This window comes from Squalius cephalus (assembly GCF_949319135.1).
Source record: "Squalius cephalus genome assembly, chromosome: 11".
Classification (NCBI taxonomy): Eukaryota; Metazoa; Chordata; class Actinopteri; order Cypriniformes; family Leuciscidae; genus Squalius; species Squalius cephalus.
Window position 1 is genome coordinate 10212245 of NC_137132.1, and position 23615 is coordinate 10235859.

Below are 23615 nucleotides of genomic sequence, written 5' to 3' on the forward strand. Positions count from 1 at the left end.
AGCTTCTACTCTGACATAATCAGACCACTCCATCTGACGAGGAGACGGAAACGGGCGACATGAGTGACAGGCCCTGAGGCTGTGACTGTCCCACAGCTGGCAGCGCCGATCTTGGCATTGACACATTTGGAGAAGCCAGAAGTCCTCCTCTCTGCAATTAGGCTGCTCCAACGGCCAGCTGTGATTGGTCACTATCTGGACAGGCTGTGATTATCGTAGGGACGTGAGCCTGTACTTCCATCGTAGACAGGAAGCTACTTCCCAGCAGCTCTCGGGGCCAAGAAAGTGCTCTACTGCAGGTGGCCAATGGTCGGAGGTTAAAACAGATCTTATGAACCGGGTGCAAGGCATAAACTGGGCAACAACTGACGCGATGACATTTGAACACTTGTGGGATTATTAGAGACTTTTTTTACACCAAGTCATATCAGGTCAAATTTGACATTAGACTTTCTCAACTAACACCGGGGAATAGATACTGCGCATAAAAGAGCTAAACCAGAACCCAATTCTCTCTGACAAATCTCTAAGGTTTAGTTTCTTATGCTGCATCAAAAAAAGTTAGCCTTTGTTCATCAAGCTTTTTGCTATATCAGAACACAAGACAAGACATTTTTGGGTCAGTCGAAGAACACAATGCTTTCATGTGAGCTGTATTACACTGAGAGCATGTAAAATTGAGACTCAGAGCGTACAATATCCACAGCTAATCCAGAAATGCAACGGCAAACAGAAAATGCAAACATGCAGTTTGTTTCATCAGATAGGATTAACTGTTGTTTACCCTCCTAAGGAGGAACTCTGTTTAAAGCATCCCCGCAAACGTTATAGGTCATTGAAGTTGAATTAGACCTGATGATTATGATGTTTGAAGGTCGTTACATAAGGTGTTTTACCACTGATCTTTCACTCTGTGAACATCAACCTAAATGGTCATTAGTTAATAACCAAGCATACTGTTAAACTCAATCAACCTTTGTCCATCTTCACATTCATCAACAACCGAGATGTAAGACCCAAATGAACTTAATACAGTCATAGTAGAAACCACCCCTTATCTCTGCCTACAACACCCTTAATGCTAAGCTACAAATAGAGACTTGCTGAAATGTCACACAGCACTTAACATTTCATTTATCGACTGGTAATGCTATAATGATAGGAGCCCATTAGAGGCCCATTTGGCTCTATGTGAGGTGATGAGCTTTAGAAATGACATTTAACTAAGTGTGGAAATGTTAGATGGGGATGACTTGTTTCACTTGTCTTATCTCCGGAAGTTTTGGAGTCAAAAGTGTGGTTTAGACAAAGTGAAAAACAGAATAACTTTTTAAAATGCTTAAACATTTACAGTAGAGTCTATAAGTGTAGAAGTGTTTCACGGAATGCAGCACTTAAGCAACATTTTGAGTTTGACTTCCTTGAGAATGGAACAGTGCCGTTTCAGTCCCGTTGATCCTGCTGAAAGCGGAGAGATCACCAGAAGTGAAGTGGAAAAGAAAGCGGGATGAGAATGAGAAATGTTGCAAGTCAAATTTGAACCCTCATTTCCCACACAAGCACCATAACTCTATATTTGTGGTGCATATGTGCTGTGACCACTAGGAAACAGTTTCAGTGGTCAGACTGTAGCTGAGGTCATTTCATTTTACATGTACATCTATGCATTTGACAGACACTTTTATCTTACATTGTATTCAAGGTATACATTGAATCGGTTCATGCATTCCCTGGGAATGGAACCCAAGACATTGGAGTTGCTCTAGTCTAAATAATTATACATTTGCCTGAAACATATCTGAATATTGAGTCACTCAAGATGTATTTAATATCCTGGATGTGTCCTTGTTGTCCTTGACTATTCTGCGAGTTGAATGCGTGTTGGACTTTTTCATCTGTTCCTGAATAGGATTTTGCCCCACACAGATATGGTAAATTATCCCAGTCTGATTTCTCACATTTATTGTCCCACAGAGGTGAATGCTAATATAAATCATGATGGCCTCAATAGTACACAAGGGACCAGCTGGAATTGACAATGCAGAATGTGCTGATACAAGTAAAACCTGAAAATACCCATCAGAGAGCAGCATTACATAAACCCTTTCAAAAAGTGTAAGGAAAAGACAATTTACTGACAACCATGGAGACCTTTGTAGACTTAAACATAACCAGACGACTGTGCAATGTCACCGCGCCTCGTGTTGTTCCTCTGCATTTTGCTCGCTTTTGAATCTTCTCATCTAATAAGCGATTTAACGAGTCCATTAATGCAGTAATTTAGAACATAACAACATTTTGATTGCCGCAGGCCAATTAAGAGCCCACTCTGCAATTTGACCTTTTGCAATTTGAGCTGAACATCTCTAATGAATGTCAGGAATCATGCGCCAGAAGCATTTGAGATACCCTCTGAAAGAGCAGTTAATACTGCCGCATCTCAGAAAAAAAATCGCCATCAATATGTATACTGAAAATTACGCTCATTATAGACAGTCTCAGATACATAGAGTCGGATTTCAGCTCCAATTCATCTATATTCCCAAACACATCTGGTAAAAACACATACGCCGCACCACACAATAGAGCAACTATAAATTATTCAGGACCTGTGAGGTTACATTTCACAATAAAAGGGTAGTTTGATCTCTCATTATGAAGTGCAAAACGAATACCTTCTGCAGGTGCTGTTTTCCCATACGCAGGGTCTTTACATCATGTTACAGTGGAGCAATAGACATATACGTTCTAATTTAATCCGGCTCTAGCATGATGAATCATACACTGTGATCACATTAATAGTGCACGATGAGGGAGACATATGGTGCTTGTCGATTTTTCAGTGGTTGCGACTCATCATAGCTGCGCTTCTCTCCTAATGGCCTTGGGCTAAAATGGATCCCCAAACTCTTGGCCAACCACACCAGCTGCACAGATGCTTTTATCCCAACCAGTCCACTTATTACAGCAACAATTCCTCTGGAGGGGAGGTTAAGCACCACACTCAAGGGCACAAGGGTAGTGGCTTATGGGTTATTGTCCACCATCTTTTGTTTACCAGAATTGATTTTACCATTCATGCTTAGGGCTTGGCCAAGTGTTATTTTAGTATCATGCACATACTATTACAGCATTTATTAATGTTTTGAGTTACACCACTTTTATTTGAATATTTTTAGTTTTCATATTAATTTTAGTTTAAGTTTTAGTAATTATGTTATGTGCTTTTTCGTTTTTAGTAGTTTTAAAAAATATATTTATATGTAGACAAATATTTCTAATTTTCATTTCATGTAATCTAAATATTTTTCAGCCTTTTGATGTCCCATCTAAATAATATAAATTGTATAATAAATAATATATGTAATAATTTATGTTTATGTGAAGCTTGGGAAAGGCTCTATATAAATTAAACATTAAAATCATATGTCTATTCAATTGTGTTGCATTAATAATAATAAAAATGTAGCTCAAAATGTCTTGCAACCTTTTCCCTAACCCTGTAGTACCACCACGAGAGAAAAATGACAAAAAATGCTCCGAAAAAAGTTAAAACACATTTTAATATAAAATGATAAATAAATAATTTTATACTGCAAGCAAAATGATAGCAATCCATCAAGCTTAGCCACTCTATCTCACAGTCTGCACACAGGGCGCGGTGGGCATTATTATGGATAAGCCACTGCTATATAATTCAGAGGAGTGGTTGGTGTCTGTATAATGCAGACTTCCTGTGTCTTCACTTGGATACATGCAGAAGAGAGGTATCTGGTAATCTAGGCGGGGTGGATTTAGGATTTAGCTCAGAATCATACACCCCCACAGACACTCAGTGTGTTCTGCATGTGAATCACACACACATACACACCTCCCTGCATATCCAGACCCTGACGCTCTGTTTCGCAGGCTGTTCTCAGATATAGCCGCTCACAAAAAGGATTGGTGATGAGGGCAAACGGCAAAGAATGGGGCTTTCCCTTACCGTAGTGTAGTTGGTTAGTGATCAACTGTACCACTTCTGAGAACCATAATATCAAACTAATCTGTGAGCTTTTAGGCCGCCCACTAACTTGATCGACCCGGCCATCCTCTCATGGTGAAAGGGCTGATAGTTTGTAAGAAGCAACAATATAATTACTGTTGCTGCAAGCATAATAACCGCACAAAGCGAAAAGTCAGTAAATATCTAGTAGATATTTACATATTCTGAAGACAACGTGAGTGCCTGTGCAAGTATGAGCTGTGTAGGGCAGAAATGCGTTACAGTAATAATATTACTGTCCGCAGTAACAGGTAGTGAAACGAATTACTAAGACGTTTCTAGTAATAAAATTACAGTTAAATAGCTTGTTACAACGTTATTTTTGTGCCTCCGATTTGAAATCCAACAATCAAGTCAAATCTTCAAGACTCGAGCATGCATGCGACCTCACAATTGCTGAAAGCTTACTTGACAGATAGAAAAGCTTACATTCAGGGGCTGGAATTATTGCCATTCATTTGATTTTGTCGGGAGAATAGATCACATTTCCAAATGTAAGTGGCATTACTTTTCTCTTGCATTACTCATGGCTTGCCGTGTTAATAAACCCAATGATATTCTGATCCAGAGATACCGCTCATTGTAAGTCTATGCAAGTTTGCACATTTTAGCATTCACCAGCCGAGAACCAAAAGGATGAATTCTTTCACACCTGTTCTCGAAATCCGTATTATTTCATGTATCACTGAAGCACAAACTGTGCACGATGAGTTCCTTCCAATAGAGTTCCAATACATAACATTAAGTATGAGCCATAGTAATGGTTGACTTATCATTTTCAAATGTGGAATTTTTGCACAGACACAGACTCTACATATTCCCACTTTCACAATTGACCATCTTTTTCAAAGAGGATGTGCTTCTAGTTGTGCAGTGTAACATTATTATTCTTTTGAATCTCTTTGAAATACAGCGCAGGCACCCATAAGAAATCTTATTTTCCATTTCCTTCATTCCAACGGTCTAGAATCCAAATATAATGGACTGTACCTAAGCACATCAGTAAAAATATATATCTCACACACCCCGATTGGTCTAAAGCCACATCTTGCCGTCATTGTGCATGATTGAGGATTAAAGCCATTTTTCAAATGATGGTTCAGTGATATTCAGTACTGTATCCTGCCCACAAATCATCAGAGCAGCCAAGTTGTTTTTCATTCAAGAAGCCTTTTATTATTTGGATAATGGGCAGGTTGGAATAAAACCTTCTCTATTGCTTTACGGTGCAACTAAATGCAACAAAGCTGCAACAGAATGGCAGGATTAGACAATGGATTAAATCAAATTGGAACGATCTGACCAAAAGGAATATCAACTCACCCACTCTTACACCACACTGAATGAGACACATACATCTAAATCCTTTAATACTGATTGCAGAAAAGTCTTCGGTCACTCAAGACCAGACCATTCATTTCCCAAGGCCACTAGAGATTGACAATCTTTCAGACTCAGTTTACAGACCTAATTACGACCACAGCTGTTTTTCTCTCGACTCACTCTCTTGTCTTTGCCCTCCTTCCTCGTTCAATAGTGCACTGCACACTACTGTCCCGAATCTGATGCCAAACGTGCCCCCTCATACTGCCGGCACACTGCTGACAATGACTGTTTTAGTCCCACTGAGAGCAATGCGTTTAAATGATGCACTTTAAATTGTTCACCATACACGTTTCCCCCCGGCATAATGATTTTCCCGAAATAACACACAATCTTTATGAAAAAGGACATACAGTATGTAAATACAAGATATTCAAAGCAAATAATGTGTACTGCATTATGTTGAGCTGTGGTGTTATTACAACAAATAGTATCAATTACACAAGCGTCAACAAAACAAACATGGTAAGACATTTCGTTTTTCTCATATTAAATTCATTTAATACACAGCAAAGGCCTAATAAAGATATAGCACTGAACAGCAATTAGCCTTTTGCTTGTCATAAAAAATATACAGCTATATTAAAATTATCATATTTTGTGTGGTAGCAGCACACAATGAAGACAAAGAAGATAACAATAACACTTTTTATTCAACTTAACCAACTCTAGAACAAAAACTAGAAGAATCTCAAGAACAAAAATGACACCATGCATTAAGGAGAACCGACAAGGAGAAACAGAAACAAAGGCCTCTTATGGAGATGATGTGATTACTCTGCGCTGTTTACAATAAGATTTGTATTAGTTTATTCTATTTAAATATGTGCTAAATGATCATCATTGACCATTGCGCATGTCTCACTGCTTTTTCAACGTATCACACTCGAGACTCAGCCTTTTCCATTCATCAGTGTTATGGCTCTACAGTTGGATACTATTATGCACATCTCGTGTTTTTAAGAGGCAAAAACGCGTTCTGTTTGATCATCCCTTATGCCTTTCACTTAGATGTCAAAAAATGTTGTCAAATTGAACAGATAGTGAAACTAAAGTGTTCTCCTCATGCAGGCGTATGAGGACAGCGGTGCAGCGTTTAAAGATAATTTTCGATGACTGACATCAATTTCCCATTAATTTGATGCTGGGGCTAGTAACTATGGAAACAAACTAGTGCACAATCAGTACACTAGGAAACTAACAATGACTGTGAACAGGAAAACAGGAACAAAACCAAAACTAGAACACAAAAGAAACTAACAAACTCCTGACATAACATCCCACTCCTGGAAGGCGTGTCCTCATGCCATAAACTACAAACAAAGTCCAACACAGTAGGGAAGGTGGGGGCTCTGGAGGAGGATGTGCAGCTGAAGAGGGATGTGACCAAGGCGGGACTGGCTGAAGGAAACACCATGGTGGAGACAGCGGAGGGAGGAGCCAAGGTGGAGACAAGAGCAGGAGGAGCCAGGTGGGGACCCAGCCAGGACGAAGGCCCAAAGCAGAACCGATGGTGGGAGGAGCTGCGACACTAGAGGTCCAGGAGCACAGGGCGGAGCTGCAGCGACAAGCGGCCAAGGTGAAGCCAGGGTGCCGGAAGACTGAGTAACTGAGGCCCAAGGTGGAGCCGGAGGGAGCCGAAAGAGTGAAGTAATGAGGTGCAGGTGATGGACCAGAAGTGATGACTGACCAGAAGGTAGAGCCGGAGGGGCGACGGTCCCAGGTGGAGCTCATGGAGTGAGGTACCACGGTGGAGACAACTGGTCGACGGGCCGAGGTGGAGTGACAGGCTCGGCGGCCCGAGGCAGAGAAAGGGGATCCATGTGCCTAGCCGGAGCTGGAAGGCCCCGAGGCGGATCTGTGCAGCAGAGTGGAGTTAAAGGTGCTCTAAGCGATGTTGGGTGAAGTCACTTCTTGTTGACGTTCAAAGTATTGTCAAACAAAACGGAGGGTAGCTCGACCCTCCCTCCTCCTCATCCCGTCCCCTGCCCCTCCCTTCCGTGCTTCCTGAAACAGTCATGAACCATTTAGAAAAACCAAACTGGATTTACCCACCTATCCAGCAAAAACAGAGCCACCTGAATTTCGGATTGGAAGCCCTTCTGCCGGCGGAGTTCTCGCCACCTTTTGAACGCTTTTCCGATGTAAATTCGGGACTTTGCGCGTTCCTTCTCCTTTTCCCTATTCTTTGTTATTTGTTCATCAGAACGTCGTCTCTTTGGTCGTGTGTCGGCCATATCAAAATTCCCAAGAATATCAATTTGTAACGTTAGTCGTTGTCATTGTCTAGGACATCTCTCCTCTAGCTAACTTCCCTCTTCATGCTTCTCTCTCCTCCACTCCCCACACCCCCCTTCATGTGCATGCGCACTAACCCCCCAACCCCCACCCCCAAATCATTCTTGTCGGTTATTGGCTGGAACACTGTTTGTTATGTTTCGTGGTCCAGGCTGGGCCAGTATGTTTTTCTTGCTGTTTGTGGAGCCTGGGCTGTCTACAGAGATCACATTTTTTAAAGTGTTCAGAGGACAGGTAGCTAGCGGATAGTGAGGAGATGTTTGCTGTATGTGACAAAAAATGTTTTGGCCTAAAAAACGCATGACATCACTTAGAGCTCATTTAACAGAGGTTGTGCAGAGGAACTGAAAGGAACCAGCGGAAGTGGGGCCGGATGACTGGCTGGCTATGATAGAGGAGGCGGGAGAAGGAGGCTGGGTGGGACCATCAGAGATGCAGGAGACTTGGAGCTGGGCGGGACCAACGGAGACGGGAGACAATTCCTCAAAATAATCCCCAGAGCTGTCGGCTCTCGCACCTGGTCAGACCACTTGCTGGGCTCGGACTCCCAGGCGATGATGTGCATAGGTGTCGGCTCTGGCGTAGGCATCGCGGCAGACTCAGGCTCCGTGTCTATGGTGGGATGAGACTCAAGATCCATTTTTGATAGCTGGCTGGGCTCTGGGTTCGTTGCGGGTGCAGGGGATGGTGGTATCCTCTTCATTGGCCTCCACTACACTGAATGGGGAACCACATGAAAAGAGGACCGGTTCAACAAAATCTATAAATTTCCCTCGAGAACCATCACTGGGAAATGGGGTTTTAGCCTTTACCTCCTTGTTGAGTCCTGCCCAATAAAATGAGATGAGAGCACTGTGTGGGTAATGAGTATGGAAAGCAAGGTCTAAAAAAATCGGTGGTGTGGTCCTTGAGGGATCGCTCCTCCTGAGTAAGCAAGAGGAGACGCACAGCTGGTAAATCCATTACTTTGGAGGTCGGTTCTTCTGTCACATTTTGTGTGGTAGCAGCATACGATGAAGACAAAGGAGATAACAACAACCGCCTTTATTACCCCCCTATTTATATTGGCTGGTGTTAAAAGCACACAAATTGATGAATAGTTCTGATATTAATTCACTTTTACATAACGCTGCCTTTCCTGTGGGTGCTTGAGCTCCTGAACACCCATGGGATCAGCGCTTATGACAACCACAACGTATTATGTGTGCCTGTGCCTTCAATTCAACGCAACAAGCGCCAACACAACAAACACCATTCCTCTTCCAGCAAATGTGATTTCATACAACCACTAAATTCACATACTGCTCATTCTATTAGCATCATGCTCCAAACAAGTATCTTAATTAACATCTGGCGTAGTTAATGTACAATCTGAAGCGAACACTTCCCTATACAGAATTACCACTGTTACTTCGCTCTCAACAACAGCACATCTGTCCACTCCAAGGGAGGTGGTTGAAGGACCGTTGCCAGGAGGGCATTATGTTGGCTGAACGCTGGCAGAATGCTGGCTGATTTTGCCAGCTTGCTCACTTCCTCCAATCTGTGTCAGTGTTACATCAAACCCCCTCGACTGGTTTGTCTGTCTCTCATGGTGACTGCAGTGGCGGCGCCAGACTCTGTACCCTGGTGTTTGCAAACACGAAGCAAAAGAAAACGTTGTACCCATATTCCGTGCAGTTGGGAGAGCTTGCCAAGAACCGGCCCAATGTAGTTCACTTGGGAGATGTGAAAAGAAAACATGACAAAATACAAATATGGATAGTTCTGGTGCATCTTGTACACGCAAATCCTTGGAAAGGAACTGGATGTGGACCAGGAAGATACACGAATCATTTAGCTGATGGATTCTTTCATCTGTTTGTTGAGAGTCCTTTTTCATCTTTTCACTATTCAACCCACTTCATGTACATTATTAGGTGACATCCAGTTTTAAAATAAAGCACAAAGAAAATAAATGAGGGTAAATCAAAATACAAACAGCTGAAAGTCTCTCACTGACTGTTTTGATACAAAAATTGTCTCATTTAGCTGATTGATTCTTTCATCTCTCTGTTGAGAGTTCTGATCTTTTCATAATTCAACCCACTTTATGTAAATTATTTAAACAAATAAATTGATAAAAATGTGAATGTTAGTTCACCTAAAAATGAGAATATTGTCATCATTTAGACCTCATTCGTGGTTCTAGCATTGGGTAGGTATTATTATTTATGTATTTATTCTATTAAGAAATTAATAGGTTTAGTCAGGAAGAATGCAGTTTAAAAAAATTCTGAAAAATGCATCAAGTTTTCCACAAAAGTATTAAAACACAAAAGTTGATAATAATAATAAATGTTTCTTGAGCAGCAAATCAGCATATTAGAATGATTTATGAAGGATCACGTGACACTGAAGACTGGAATAATGATCTCTGCTCTCTACAAACATGCAAATAACCAATGCCGTCAACGTGGGGGCGGGCTTAGCATATCATTAACTGCTGAGAAGCAGTCTCAAGAGAAGCCAGGTTATACCGGTATATTTTTCTGTTGATATGAAAAATCGTTTATAATATAGCGGGTGAATTATGTATATGATGCATATTACGATGTTACGATGACCTATATGCCTTTCTCCACCGACATTCTAAGTTGTTCAAAGCATTTTTAAGGATGCTGATATTTAGAAGGCAACTGTCCGACTCTGAGATGGCGAACGGGAACATGGTTTGTGTAACATTTGCAACACACTATTAGCTGTTTGATAACATAGTTAAGCAAAAGGCTAATCCTATCAATTACCGTTATGTGCCCGACGTTGTAGAGAGCGATACATAAAACGTTACACCATTCTGATAAATAGAATTGTAGACGAGAGTGTGTACTTCACTCTTCCTCCTCTTCTTCTGAATCAGTTTCTGGTTCAAACATATACGGCTGAATTAAACCAGTATTTCAACTTGCCATCGTGTAGCATTTTCTACAGTAAAGTTGACCGAGTGGATCAGGTATTCTGAGCTGGTGTGATTGAGTGGGATGGGGCTAATCCACATATACTAAATAGATTTACATTCAAGCTATTTGAAGGCATTAAGACATTTTTTTTTTACAGGAAAAACGTTTAAATGTGTCATTTTTGTGATCTAGGATGAGTTTTAAGGGATTCAATTATTGACTACAGGGGGGCTTTAATTTAATATGAATAACATACAGGCTTATTCTGGACAGATATGGAGTATTTAAATGTATTTTTTGCAATAAGACATGATCTCTGATGCATGCACAGTAAATCTGGTCTGAAGCATTCCATGTATTAGAGCACAACTCAAGGTCATGGGTTTGATTCCCATGGAATGCATGAACTAGTAAATGTATAACTACAATGAGTTATTTTTGTCTGCATAATGCATACATGTAAATGAAATCATCACTTGGAGCTCAGTTAAGGTTAATGAATGCATTAGAATTCCTACGTGTGAAACAGAGACATCTTCTCCTTGGCAAAATTAGCTGTGTTCTTTTGGTGTTTTGTACATTCCTTGAAAAAAAATCTAAGAAAAGGAGGAGTAAAATAATGTTATGTTTAGGGGTGTTAATGTTAAACACTTGTGATGACAACTACAACAAAGTTCTGATAACACTAGATAGTGCTGACTGACAGACTAGCACATTTTGGCTTGGTCTGGAGTGTAAATGCTGCCAAAACCCGTTTGACTTCCACAGAAGGAGATGTTTAGCCAAATGTTCATGCTGGTCTTTTCCATACAATGAAAATTGACAGAACTTTCATTTGTGGGTGAACTATTCCATTAAAAGTTTAAAGAATAGCTTGGAGTTCATCAAAAAATCCAATCTCAAAAACGTCAATTATAGTAAAATGTGAATTGACATATAATCTCATATCCAAATGAAGAAAGAATAACATTTCAAAGCACTGCAGTATCTCAAAAATGCAACAGCAGTTGTTTTCGCAAGACAAATAGAGCAAATACCTGCACATATAGAGAGAGAATACATTATTTCAAGCCTGCACTCTCCCACACATGAACACACACGCAGTCGTAAATGTCAGTGATGGTACTGCTCTCCACTGCAGACTAATGAAGCGACTTATTTTCATCAGACAAACAAAAGCCCTGCCGTTACTAACATCGGATAACAAATGAAATCTACTTTCATCTCCTGGGTATGTTCTGAAAAGATTTCAAGTCAAAAATGACCCCCATTTACTTCCTAAATACATGTTAGTGGTCTTATTGTGAAAGATTCAAATACACATATTTGCAAGAAAATCTCTGTATTTGTCAATCAAAACATAACTTGCTTCATCTCTGAAATGATTTGTTCGTCACCAAGACCCAATATTTCTCAACCCCTCCCCTCATAACTCCCCTGTCATACAGACACTTTTCACCATTCCATTTCCAATTAATAGCCGATCATAACTACGCACTTGATTTATTTGTTGTGAAGATGGAAGAAAGAGAAATTAGCCAGTGACAACAATATTTTAAAGCTACACTGTGTAGGATTTTCTCCTATCTAGCGGTGAAATTGTTTATGACTACCAACTGAATATTACTTTCTAGCCCCTCCCATTCCGAGGGCGTTTTAATTCCTACGGTGGCCGTATTATTTCAAATCTGCCGGCAGTCGTGAGTAATCTCCCCCTCGCATTCGTCCCGGTGCCACTGTGTAAAAACGCGAAAGGCGAAGCTTGAATTTCCAGGTATGTCCCTCTTTGGCTAATGTATTTTCAAGATGGAGGCGCAACATGGCTGCCGCCATTCGAGCGACTCGCTCGTATGTATTCTAAATGGCAGATTCTACGCTTACGAGAATACTTTATTAGTTGGTAGAAGTAATTACACATTAATGAGCACATATCATTTTGAAAGAACAATGTGTTTTTTGCTAAGAATCAACTTAAAAAATTACACAGTGTAGCTTTAAAGTGTGACCTCAGCAATATGTCAATTTTGCTTTTGTCAATATGCTTTGCCATCACAGGAATGACATTTTAAAATGCATTACAATAGAAAACAGTTATTTTAAATTGTACTGTGATTTCACAATATTTACTGTCAGATAGAGATACGATAGAGCGATTGATTGATTGATCGATCGATATTATAAAAAAGAGACCGCCATATACAATAGATAGACAGACAGGCAAGGTAAATAGACAGACAGACAGACAGACAGACAGACAGACAGACAGATAGACAGATAGATAGATAGATAGATAGATAGATAGATAGATAGATAGATAGATAGATAGATAGATAGATAGATAGATAGATAGGATATGATACGATATGATACATAGATGGATACGATACGATAGATTTGTTTGAATAGATTTTACAACAAGTGGCTTTTGTTTGCTTTATTTCCATAGAAGTGAAAATAAGGGTCTCAATAGCTTGTGTCTATGTGCATATACATCAGACTGATGTTGCATCTCTCTGCTTTTCAGCATATTGCACCATGATGCCATGTCAAGTTAAAAGTAGTTCAACTTTGAAAAACGCACCCTGGGACTGCTGATTTGTGCTCCATTCTGCTGTGCTCCATCAAGCTGTCTTTGAACGCAAGAACACGTCCTGTGTGAACACAAATCTGTGAACACAAGTCTGCTTTACATGTTAGGAACTATCTTAGTCCGAAATTTGATATCAGTTACTGATTAGTTAAGCTTGTTTCCATATTAGTTAAAATAAACATTTTTTGTTATGCTGGTTGAAAGTCACTTAACATCCTGACAGCAATCTCTAAGTTAAGTTTTCTAAATGTATTTATATGTATATCGTCTGTGGAAGGTGTAGGACCATAACATGTTCGTCCAATCATTGCATACAATGTCCTACCTGCCTGTCAGCATATTTATTTCCATACCCCCACGCAACCGAAACTTTTACAGTTCCTCTTGAACCAAAACAACGAGCTTATGCTGCGTTCACGCCATAACTACATAATTTGGAAGAGATGGAAACCTGTGACGTTATACTCGGAGCGGTTCGTGACTGAAATGTATGCGTTTCAACGGCAACACTATCAATGCCAAAATGAATCTGCAGCAGTCAGGAGACACAGGTCAGTGCTCTTTAAGTTGTTTATGTTCATTATTATTGCAATGTTACGTGCTTTGAGACATGAGGTAGTTCTAGCCGTCTCGTGATGCTTTTGTTTGCTCCCTGCTGTACACGTTCATGTGTTTTGCAAGAGGCTTGGCTTTGGAGACGCTCTGAAGGGAGGGTGGGATCTTATGCTTTCAAAGCTAGCTCGCTATTGCTAGTCTCTCTGAAAATCGCACCTTTAATAGTAGTAGCTGAAGGGCCCTATTTTAACGATCTGAAACGCAAGTATCAAACGCGAAACGTAAGTAACTTTGTGGGCGGATCTTGGGCGCTGTTGCTATTATACCGGCGGGATAAATGACTCTTGCGCCCGAAGCAAATCTAAAATGGGTTGGTCTGAAGTAGCTTCATTATTCATAGGTGTGGTTTGGACGTAACGTGAAATAAACCAATCAGAGCGTCATCTCACATTCCCTTTAAGAGCAGGCGTGCTTGTTCCATGGCGGATTGCTATTATAACGGCGGATTTGCCAGGCGCACGCCAGGAGCGGTTCACAGCCGAGGAGACTGATGTTCTCGTCAGGGCCGTAAAAGAGAGAGAAGTTACATTGTATGGGGATGGAGAAACCCACCCAAATTAGCTTCGGTTAAACAGGCGTATAATAATTTTGGTAAATGTTCAAGCTAGATTTATGCCTATTTTGCCCATTTTATGGACACCACAATGATTTCCCTCATGTGGAATATTTTTCCTTGTAATTATGTATGGTTTGCAAAAATGGCAACTGCTGCGTCTGTGTGTAGATGAGAGAAGCAAAGTGTATGCGCGTTGTGCACATGCTACATTATGGCCAAGCATGTGCCCTTAAAATAGCATCTGAACGCGCCACTGAAAACGCGCCACTGACTTTAGAGGTTTTTCCTGGTCAGTGGCGGAATTGTTTTCTGAAACTGCAAAATAGCATCAGGGAACGTTTGCGCCAGAACACGCCTCCTCTTTCCACTGAACCGCCCCCGGGAGCACAAGTTCATTCCCTAATTTACCGATGTGCGTCTGTGGAGGGAAAAGTCCGCTGTGCATCGGGTGCACATCGGTTGGTGAACAAAGTCAATTGCGCTGGGTGCAAGATAGGGCCCGAAGTATTAAAGTAGTACTACTCATTTGTCCTGCATTACTTCCTGCATAGTAACCTATTAACGATTAACCATTTTTCTAAAGTATTACTAAAAAATAACGAAAAAAAAAAAAAAAAAAAAAAAGTCTGTGGTAAGGAAGCCATAAACAAAATCAGCTGTAAACAAACTGTTGCATGTTGAGTACGAGTGAGTTGACTTGAAGTGAAACACTTCCATCCTTCCCCACAAGGGAACCAAGGGAATAACTTTTGCTATTGCAGTGCTGATGTGGATGCTATGAATCGTAGAATTGATTGGTTTGTTTGTGTGGCTGGCCCGTCTGAGAGAGAGCAAGAGAGAGACATGAATGTTTAGTCTCATTACTCTTGAGCCCAAACTCATCCTTAAACAGCACTTTTCATCTCGACCCGACCCAGTAACCCACTCTGGTTCTGCTGCCAGCTCGACACACCAGACTGATTTACGTCTCATCCGGCCCACACTCACCTTTCTTGTCCCCGAAGAAGAGGGTCTGTTGTGCTGGATTTGACCACTGGAGGGAGGTGTTATCATTATAATCCACTCGACAGGTCATGTTAGCCGTGCTGCCCTCGACCACCGTCACATTCTGGGTGATGGGGAACTGAGTCTGGCTGCCTGCAGAGAGACAGACAAGGAGAGAAAAAAGAGATGAGTATATAAACAAACCACTGCTACATAGGAAAGGGGACAGTGGAGGAGAGAAAGCTCTCAGGTAATACTGGTCTCCATACAGTGACTCACACAGCAAGGTCATCATGAGAGTAGTTTAATTAACACTATCATAAAATAGATATTTCCAGTCCTGGATGCTGATAGTTTACTTTAGCTTGCTTAGCTAAATGCTAATCAGTATTTAAAGTACTGTAGCTGCACTTGAATCAATTGATTCAGTTCAAGCTGCACTTGAATTTAGCAGTTAGCTACACTACTACAAGCATCAAACAAAAAATAGATAACTAAGCTTTACTTAGTTATTAGCCTATGCTTTTAAACAATAAAAGAATCAGTTTTATTCTAGCTTAATGCATTCTTTTTTATCAACACTTTCATAAAAAAGCAACATTTTGAACAAAAAGCTGAGAAATTCAAAGACTACAAAGTGCATAAGCAATGCTTTTGTTTCTGCTTCTTCGCCTGTGTTTTGATCCGGAGATTCTGTACTCTTTCAGGAGATGTGTAATAGCGCCCCCTACCACATAACAGTGAAAACACGTAAAGTCGGAAAATTCCATCAATGGCGGGGAAGCGTTGTTTCATAATTGACAGAAAATTCCATCAATTGCAGGGAGAGAGTTAAAAACAATTTGTCATGCTGCACCACAAATCGCTGGTAAAAGCATTTAGTTTATGGAAAAGCTACTTCAAACAGCTACTCTCAATGCTACTGAAAAATACAGTTAAGTTGCTGAACTATGCTAAACGACAGTAACAGCTGTAACAAAATGTTGCTGTATGGAAAAGAGTTACATGAAGATTTGTCAAAAGTCCATTTAGTGTTCCATGGAAATTAGCCTACAACATGCGGGTTTCAAACGACACGAAGGCAAGTAAATAATGACAGATTTTTCATTATTTGCTGCATATTCTTACTTTTCTTAGTAAGTAGGCTACTTATTAAAGGAGAATGAATGATTACCCTAATGCATTTAATGTCTACAATGGTCTAGCAATGCTCTTTTGCCATAACTATACAACCTTTCAGGAACAACTAAATTGGTCCAACTATCGACTTGTACGTTCTATTGAATACTACATAAAATAAGAGCATGTTAAACCCATTACGCTCAAAATGATGGATTATTGCACACATTTAGCACAGCGTTTGGGTATAGAAAGCGAAACAATGGTGTAATTCTTTGCCTCTCTCTCTCTCTTTCTGTTCATTCTGACTTGGGATCAGCAGTAATTGGTAGCATGGCCTAATTAGAGCTAGTCATGTTCGGCAAGGGAGACACTGCCACTGCAGCTGGGTGGCAAATTGACACATAATCCAAACTATGGTGGGCCTTCGATCTGAGTTAGCAACTGTCTCGTGTCTCATCTGGGAAAGGGGGATGGAAAGTATAGTGTGTGTGTGTGTGTGTTTGTGTGTTAGTGTGTGTAAGGGGCATTGGGGACATCCAAGCCAGGCTTAATCACGCAGCTTCAGTGGATTCTGCCCGGACTTATTCCGCATTTGTTTTCCTTGTCTTGCTGAAAAGTCGCCTAATTGCATTCCGGTTGCATCTCAACTCAGTGTTCCTTTGTTTTAAGCCCATTTAGCTCAGGGAAAAATTCACCAATGTCGCAGGTGCTCTCGAAGATAAAGTGTGTAACTTTTTACATTTACTTGATAAAAATACAGTAAAAACAGTAATGTTATGAAATATTATTACAATACAAAATAAATGTTTTCTATTTTAATATAATTTAAAATTGAATTCATTCCTGTAATGGCAAAGCTGAATTTTCAGCATCATTCCTCCAGTCTTCAGAGTCACATGATCCTTCAGAAATCATTCTAATATGCTGATTTGCTGCTCAAGAGACATTTATTATTATTATCAATGTTGAAAACAGTTGCGCTCCATAATATCTTTGTGTACATTTGGTATTGCAGGATTATTTGGTAAAAAAAGAGTTTAAAATAGATTTTTTGATAGCATTATAAGGTCAATTTTGATGAATTTAATGTGATTTTTTTGGGGAATAAAATTATTTTTTTTTCTTTCAGAAAAATAAGCAAAAAAGAGATCTTTCTGATCCCAAACATATGAATGATTGTATTGTACATGTTTTTAATTTCTTACAAATTGTCAAGTTGATTCATGATCCAAAACTGAATATTCTGTCGAAAAATATTTGATATAATTTAGTAAATATATTAAAAAATATATATAAACACACCATAATAAAAAATAAAATAATACATATTAAATAAATATTTTTAGACAGAATATCCAGTTCTATTTACAGCTAAATCCCAGGAACTATGAAGTGGCTCGTAAATCAGCGTGTTAGCATGCATGAAATTATTCACGAGCTAACACTCGTCTCGTGGCAGTAGGGGATCACCGTGTGGGCTTCCCAAAAGCGCCAGGCACTGCTGCGTTCTCCTGAAGGTGACATTGGGATCTGTCTCATTCAAGGCCCACATGCTACGGACGTGTTGTACCGACTGCGGTTCCCACTGCCTCCTTCATTATTCCAGAACAACATGAGCACATGCATGAGGTGTGAGATGTTCTTGAAACTGACATGGACTGTGAATGTTAAATAGTGATGCTGGCTGACAAATCAAGTGATTAGACTAAGAGAAAGAAGAAACCAGTTAAGAGGAAGGGTCAGAAAAGAGACTGGGATTATGGAGATTTACTTTCATTTAGGGCTGTGAAACGATTAAACGTGATTAATCGCATCCAAAATAAAAGTTTGTGTTCACATAATATATGTGTGTACTGTGCATAATTATTTTGTATATATAAATACACACACATGCATGTATATATTTAAGAAATGTTTGCTTAAATATACTGTATATAAATATAAATATTTTATATATAAATTAGGGCTGTCAAACGATTAATCGCGATTAATCGCATCCAAAATGAAAGTTTGTGTTTACATAATATATGTGTGTGTATGGAGTATAATTATTTTCTATATATAAATACACACACATGCATATATATTTAAGAAAAATGTGTTATTTATATATAAAATATGTATATATAATATAAATTATATATAATATAAATATATATATACACTTAAATATATACATGCATGTGTGTGTATTTATATATAGAAAATAATTATACACCGTACACACACATATATTATGTAAAAACAAACTTTTATTTTGGATGCGATTAATCGCGATTAATCATTTGACAGCCCTAATATAAATATTACATTTTTCTTAAATATATACATGCATGTGTGTGTATTTATATATACAAAATAATTATGCAGAGTACACACATATATATTATGTGAACACAAACTTTTATTTTGGATTAACGACAATGATTACTTTATTGACAATGGACTTTTCTTCACAAGAAATTTCGATAATGTGATAGCAACTTTCCAACACTTTTAATGCTTGCCAATTCTGGTTTTGCGAAATCCATTGTTTCAATCCTTTTTTTTTTTTTTTTTTTGAGAATCAGAGATCTTTTGGAAAGGGAAGAAAGTTCAAATAAGCATTTTAACATGAGACAGCATCATGGTCTTTATCCTAGTCTGTCCCTTAATCATGATTTATACAAAAAGAGTTATCTTTTGAGACAGGCTGCTGATGTAATACAAAAAAACTTTCTTATTTCTTAACTGAGGAACTACATTTCACACAGAAACTAAGTTTTCTCCAACTGTTTAATAGTTGAGAAAGCTTTGCAAATGCCAGTCCTATTCAAGACAGTTCAACTGAAAAATTGATCAGATCATCACAACTGGAAACACTCATGTAGCTCTAATTGTATGGCACTCGCAAGGTCATGGGTTTCATTCCTATGTTAACTGAAGAAGAAAAAAAAACATGTTTTTTTAATTAATTAAAGTAATTGCATGTCACTTTGGACAAGTTTGAATAAAGACTTGAATGTGAGGCATAGAAATGATACATTAGCGTTAGTTAGCTTGAAGTTCTGTGACATTGCGATCTACATCTTACAGTTAAACTCCATCAAATGAATGAACATGAATGAAAAAAATCTAAAAGCTAGCTGTAATTTCACTATTAACTCAATCTCAGATCCCTTGAACTGTTTCTATTGCCAAGAAAATAAAGAAAGACGTTTGTGTACGGGCTAAATGCTTGTCCCTGTGAGAACAGACGCTGCTGTGCTGGTACGATGGGTCAGCAGCTTACGTTTCACTTTTTAGTCCAAACCACTTAAAGCAGATCCCAGATCAGCTATTCTCTCCATTTGGCCCTTTATTACAACAGGGCAAAGCTTCAACATCAGTTAAATACTGCCTAAAGGGTCTTTTGTGTTGTGGCCTGTAAATGGAGACTGGCCTGAAATCAAATGAGCCTGAATAAATTATTTTCAGTACATTCAGCTGTACACAATTTCACAGACAAAAGAAGTAATTATGAAATTACACATAAAGATGTACTTAAGACCTAATTAAATGGTTTAAAATGGCCTTTTAAAGATCAGCCCTAATTGCATTTAATATACATTTAAAGTATAATACAACATTGTATATAACATGCAATTAAGTATCAGAAAATATTACATTCAGTTTGTACTTATTCTTTTAAAATACATTATTTCTGTAATAAGTTCTTTTTTTCAAAGTATGCTAAAGTGTACTTCTTTTTCACAAGGAGGATGTATTTACTGTCAGATTATCTTGTTTAATCCTGTCAATATAACTGACATCCTCATTATTTTTGTGCCATATAAATTCTGCTTTGAAGCAACTTTTTTTGAGATAGTTTTGAACAGAATAGCTTGACTGTTTGTAGCTACAGTTCAAGTGTAGCTTCCCCAACACTGTTCTTATTGAATCAACTTAAAGACTCACATTTCTCAATAGGGAATTAAAGTGCTGACATATCTCATAAACGCTTGTGCTTGGGTCGAGCAGGAAGCAGCAAAGAATGAATGAATGAATGAACCGCACATCCAGAAAAGCTTTTTTCTTTTTCAGCTGACTGCACCACATAATGGAAATCACTCGTTGATGAATGACCAGAAAGCAGCCAAGCAAGCCACTGTACATTGTATGCTTTGGGCACCAGCAAAAAAAGCTAACAAATAACCATGCAGCAGCCAGAGGAACAACCATCTCAATTCATTACAGAGCGATAACACCCCCCGTATCTGGACTAATGCGTCTGCCTTAGTCTTCGGCATTAAAGCCAGCAGAAGCATTTGTAGAAATGTTGCACAACGGGATTCAACGACAGCTCAGGGCGAATCTCTCTGCGGCAGCTGCTTTGTGATTCTCAGTAACCCAGAGTAAAAAGCGTATCGCTCAGAGGTTGCGCTTTCAGAGCTCATGAGACTTCTAAATTATGTTTTATTATGTCAGATTGACAAAGTAAACCACAAAACTTGGGTTAATGTTTCAAAATCATCAACCCCGAACCAACATTTCTTCCTAAAGGGGCCATATCATGCCCTTTTACAAAGTCTTGATTTTGTTTTGGGGTCAACTAGAATAGGGTTTCTTGCTTGAATGTTCAAAAAACGTATTACTTATCACATATTTGACATTGGTGCAGCACCTCTCTTCACTGTAAAAACAATGTACACTGTAAAAAATTTGCTGTAGTTTTGCAGCTGTTTGCCAGTAACTTACTGTAGATTTAAATTTATGTTATTTACTGGCAACAGTTTGTTCAAAGTTAAATGAACATTAAACATTAACAAGTCTTTGTCTTTAAAGAATAAAATTATAAAATAACAATCTAATGCAAAGCATTCTGGGAACCAGAAATCTTCATCAACCTTTTTCTGTTTTTTTCCTTCAGATTTTGGTTCCCAGAATGCTTTGCATGAGGATGTTATTTTAGTTTTATTCTGTAAAGATAAAGACTTGTTAATGTTTAATGTTCATTTAATTTTGAACAAATTGTTGCCAGTAAATAACATCAATTTAAATCTTCAGTAAGTTACTGGCAAGTAGCTGCCAGTAATACTGTAATTTCTACAGATTTTTCTAACAGTGTAATCAATAAGTTATGACAACATAGGTTTTTACATTGCTTTAACTCATCAACAAAGGTAAGTCATTTTCTACTTTTTTATAAGTTATATGATTCAACTCATTTTTAGTTTAATTAAATTTAAGTTCAATGTCAGTTTAATGTAATTTAAGTTTAAATGACTTAAACATCCAAGTGTATTGTACTTAAAAATTTAAGCCAGTAATTTTTTTTGTTTTTTTTTACAGTGTTCCCAATCTGTAAGTAATGCACTTTGTAATTCCGGTCTCTCTAAAACCCCTCCTTCCTGTGCTCTGATTGGTCGGTGGGACCAGTGTGTTGTGATTGGTCAACTGCTTTGAGTGTGTTTTGGAAATGTCACGCCCCTTGCGCAATTCGGAACTCCATACTAGCATACTACTCTTACTACTTTTACCATATCTTTCAATGGCAGAAAAAGTGAGTATATGCTATGTGGTTTCAGCATGTGAGTTTAAACACACTACTAACACAACTCAACCAAGCCTCGTCCCCTTGTTTTGCGTATGCCTTAGGCAGGAATTATTTAAATAAGGGACAGTGTGAGGTGTACATTCCTGGAAAAAAACTCAAGACTACAATTGAGGCATTTCAGGGAGTTCAGAAACAGTGTGCACTGATATAGAGAATAACTCTCTTTAGTGTGTAATGTTGTGGTTTTGAGCATGAAAAAGGTTTACAGAGTTATGAAGCACAAGTCCACTCCAAAGGAAGTTAAAAATGTTTAAAAAAAAATATAGGTCTTCTTTAACTTGCCCTATGCAGTTTATATCAACTTTTTGACCCCCAAAATCCAACTGCTCAAAACAATATTCAATTAACCCTCTGATGGTCCTCGGTCATTTCTGACCGAATAATTTTCTGTTTTGAAATTTTAAAAATCACAGCTTCATCGGAAGGTTATGAAACTTGGTGACTTTTCTGGCATTAGGTATGTGAATACAAAAAAAAATTGAGGTCATGATCCGAGCATGCTAAGTGGTCGTAAACAAAAAGAGTCACACTCGTGGTCTTCGGTCAAAAATGACCGACCCATAGGAAATGAATGGGAAATTTACAAAAACACAAAAATTCTCTGAATTTTTGTCTGTACAATCTACAAATCGGACACGATTCTAAAAAAAAGTACACCGCAGTAAAGGGGTTACACTCTACAACATCAAGAGTGCAAAAAATTCACACCCACCCACACACACACACATACAAACACACGTTTATACACATACACACCAATAAATTCAGATTACAAAAATCTGTTTTGAATTTTTAAAAATCACAGCTTCATCAGAATGTTACGAAACTTGGTGACTTTTCTGGCATTAGGCATGTGAACACACAAAAAAATTGAGTTCATGATCCGAGCATGCTAAGTGGTCGTAAAAAAATTAGTTATGATTTTGGTCTTCGGTCAAAATTACCCCCATAGGAAATGAATGGGAAATTGACAAAAACACAAAAATTCTCTACAAATCAGCCACGATGCAGAAAAAAAATGCTCAGCAATGAAGGGGTGAAGCTCTAAAACATCAAGAGTGAAAAACATAACATAATTAATAATTATAATTAATATATGTATATATAATAATATAATAATTATTAAAATTATTAAAATAATAATTAATAAAATGTTATAAACCTTGGCAAAAAGTATTATTTGAGAATTTCTAAAAAAATACATTCAATCCACATCTTAAAAGTAAGTAATTTGGTCCAAAAACAACTAGAATTCACAAACATCTCCATTTAGAGCTATACAGACATCTAGTGGTAAACCCATGCAATATCATGTTTTATTTAATTTTATGATTAATAAATTGATGAATTTTTTTTTCTTTTATTTTTTTTCTGAAAGCCTAGTCTCTATTTTACCCGAAAATACTGCATAGAAATTTAAAAAAAAAAAAAAAAAAAAAAAAAAAACATTATTTTCAATGGCAAAAAATGGACAATAAATATTGCATAAATATTAATAAGTTCAATCA

The 23615-nt window shown here is 38.4% G+C and overlaps 1 protein-coding gene across 7 annotated transcripts in view; it reads right to left on the reverse strand.

Moving 5' to 3' along the window:
• Positions 1-23615, reverse strand: part of cadm2b (cell adhesion molecule 2b) — a 231194-nt gene that overhangs the window by 42592 nt on the left and 164987 nt on the right. For all 7 annotated transcript variants that reach the window (XM_079885386.1, XM_079885389.1, XM_079885384.1 and 4 more), the window contains one exon: positions 15414-15563. In XM_079885386.1, coding sequence (XP_079741512.1) covers positions 15414-15563 — 150 coding nt within the window. The remainder of the gene's footprint in view (positions 1-15413; positions 15564-23615) is intronic.